Genomic DNA, 2,046 nt, shown 5'->3' with positions numbered 1-2,046 from the left:
TAATTAATTAATTACAAATATAAAGACTTTTCATTTAAATATATATTTGTATGGAGTAAAATCTGACCGTTATTTTTATCTCAAGTTGATAGTTAATAGTTAAGTGTCAATCTTTATATGCATCACTTATTTTTCAATTCATGTCTTATATTATTTCAACCAAAATAACTGACATGAAGCAATAAACACAATCCAGGACGTGATGTTCGGAGGCACGGAAACGGTGGCATCGGCGATAGAATGGGCGATGGCAGAACTCATTAGGAACCCAAATGAGCTGAAGCGCGTGCAACAAGAACTCGCCACCGTCGTTGGCCTCGACCGGCGCGTGGAGGAGGCAGACTTCGAGAAGCTTCCCTACCTGAAATGCGTGATCAAAGAAACCTTGCGCCTCCACCCGCCAATCCCCCTCCTCCTCCACGAGACAGCGGAGGATGCAACGGTGTCCGGATACTTCGTCCCGAAAGGGTCGCGCGTGATGATCAACGCGTGGGCAATAGGGAGGGACAAAGACTCGTGGGAAGACCCTGAAAGTTTTAGGCCTTCACGGTTCTTGGAGGAAGGAGTGGCGGATTTCAAGGGTAGTAACTTCGAGTTCATTCCATTCGGGTCGGGTCGGAGGTCGTGCCCCGGGATGCAATTGGGGCTTTATGCGTTGGAGTTGGCAGTGGCACACCTTCTCCATTGCTTCACGTGGGAGTTGCCTGATGGGATGAAGCCGAGTGAGATGGACATGAGTGATGTCTTTGGACTCACTGCTCCTCTAGCTACTCGTCTCTTTGCTGTTCCCGCTAAGCGGGTCACCTGCCCTCTCTAAGCGACTAAGCGTCTGAAACAACTCCTCAAATAATGCAAGGGGAAAAAAGAAAAAAAGAAAGAAGCAACTTGGAGTCGGCCCGGGTGTTCAAGAATCAAGACCTCCCCCATTCTAGGTCCAAAGTATATTTTGTCGGATTTAAATTTATAAAATGTAATTTTTGGGTTGGTTTCAGANTATACAATAATTGAGTTAAGCCTCACTTAGTACCAGTGATTAGCGAGTTGCACTGATTTAATTTTTAATTTTTTAATTGTTATAATTTCATCTTCTAAATTTAAAAAAAATGCACGAATATAGTCACTTATGTATTTTTCATCATTAGAGGTCAACACCGTTGGTAACATGGCTTAACCTTTGCCACACTTGATATATTAAAACTAAGGGTGTACGTGAATCGGATCGGATCGGATATGATCGAAAATTCGATTTGATCCGCACAATTTCCATCGGATCGGATATCGGATATATCCGCATAATTGAACATTCTCTTTTTAATCATATTTCTATGTATAAAATTCAATAAAAATATTTCTTTCATACTTTTAAACTTATTTATTCCTAAAATATTTTTAATCAAAATTTTCATAAATAAAAAAATACAATATATGAATAATAATTACTAACTAAAACATACAAACAAGTAAATATAATACCAAAATATATATATATATATATATATATATATATATTATTGTGCGGATCTGCGGATCGGATATGCGGATATAGAGCAGATATCCGCAATCTGATCCTTAAAGGGTGCAGATCAGATCCTATCCGATCCGATCAATGTGTGGATCGGATTATATCCGTAATTTTCGAATCGAATGCGGATATTTACTGCGGATTTGCGGATACAATCTGATCCATGAGCACCCCTAATTAAAACGACATCATACGCATTTTGGCACTAAAAAAGGCACTTAGCAACGTCGTTTTAGGGTTTCAACAAAACTAAAATGTTAAACCCTTCTTTTTTATCACTTTGTCTTCTCCTTCTCCATTTAACTTCAAAAAAAAAAAAAAAAAATCTTCCACGAGTGAAAAGAATTGAACGTTGTTGGAGGAGAAAGTGTTTGTGGATACCTTAAAACCCCTTTTTAACCTCTATGACGCCGATACACACTTCGTGAAAACCAAAAGGTGATGACCACAAATACTTTCTCCTCTAACTATTCGTTTCACCTATGGAAGAGTTAATTTTTTTATTTTTCGTTTGAAGTTCAATG

The 2,046-nt window shown here is 38.7% G+C and overlaps 1 protein-coding gene across 1 annotated transcript in view; it reads left to right on the top strand.

Annotated features, from left to right (window-relative positions):
• LOC107625271 (cytochrome P450 84A1) overlaps positions 1 to 865 on the top strand; it is a 3,736-nt gene extending 2,871 nt beyond the window's left edge. The window contains exon 2 of the mRNA XM_016327873.2: positions 197 to 865. Within this exon, the coding sequence (XP_016183359.1) occupies positions 197 to 817 (621 nt within the window). The 3' untranslated portion in view covers positions 818 to 865. The remainder of the gene's footprint in view (positions 1 to 196) is intronic.

The sequence above is a fragment of the Arachis ipaensis genome, chromosome B01 (assembly GCF_000816755.2).
Source record: "Arachis ipaensis cultivar K30076 chromosome B01, Araip1.1, whole genome shotgun sequence".
Taxonomy (NCBI): Eukaryota; Viridiplantae; Streptophyta; class Magnoliopsida; order Fabales; family Fabaceae; genus Arachis; species Arachis ipaensis.
The sequence above is the reverse complement of the archived record's forward strand: the minus strand, read 5'-3'. Positions and strand labels throughout refer to the sequence as shown.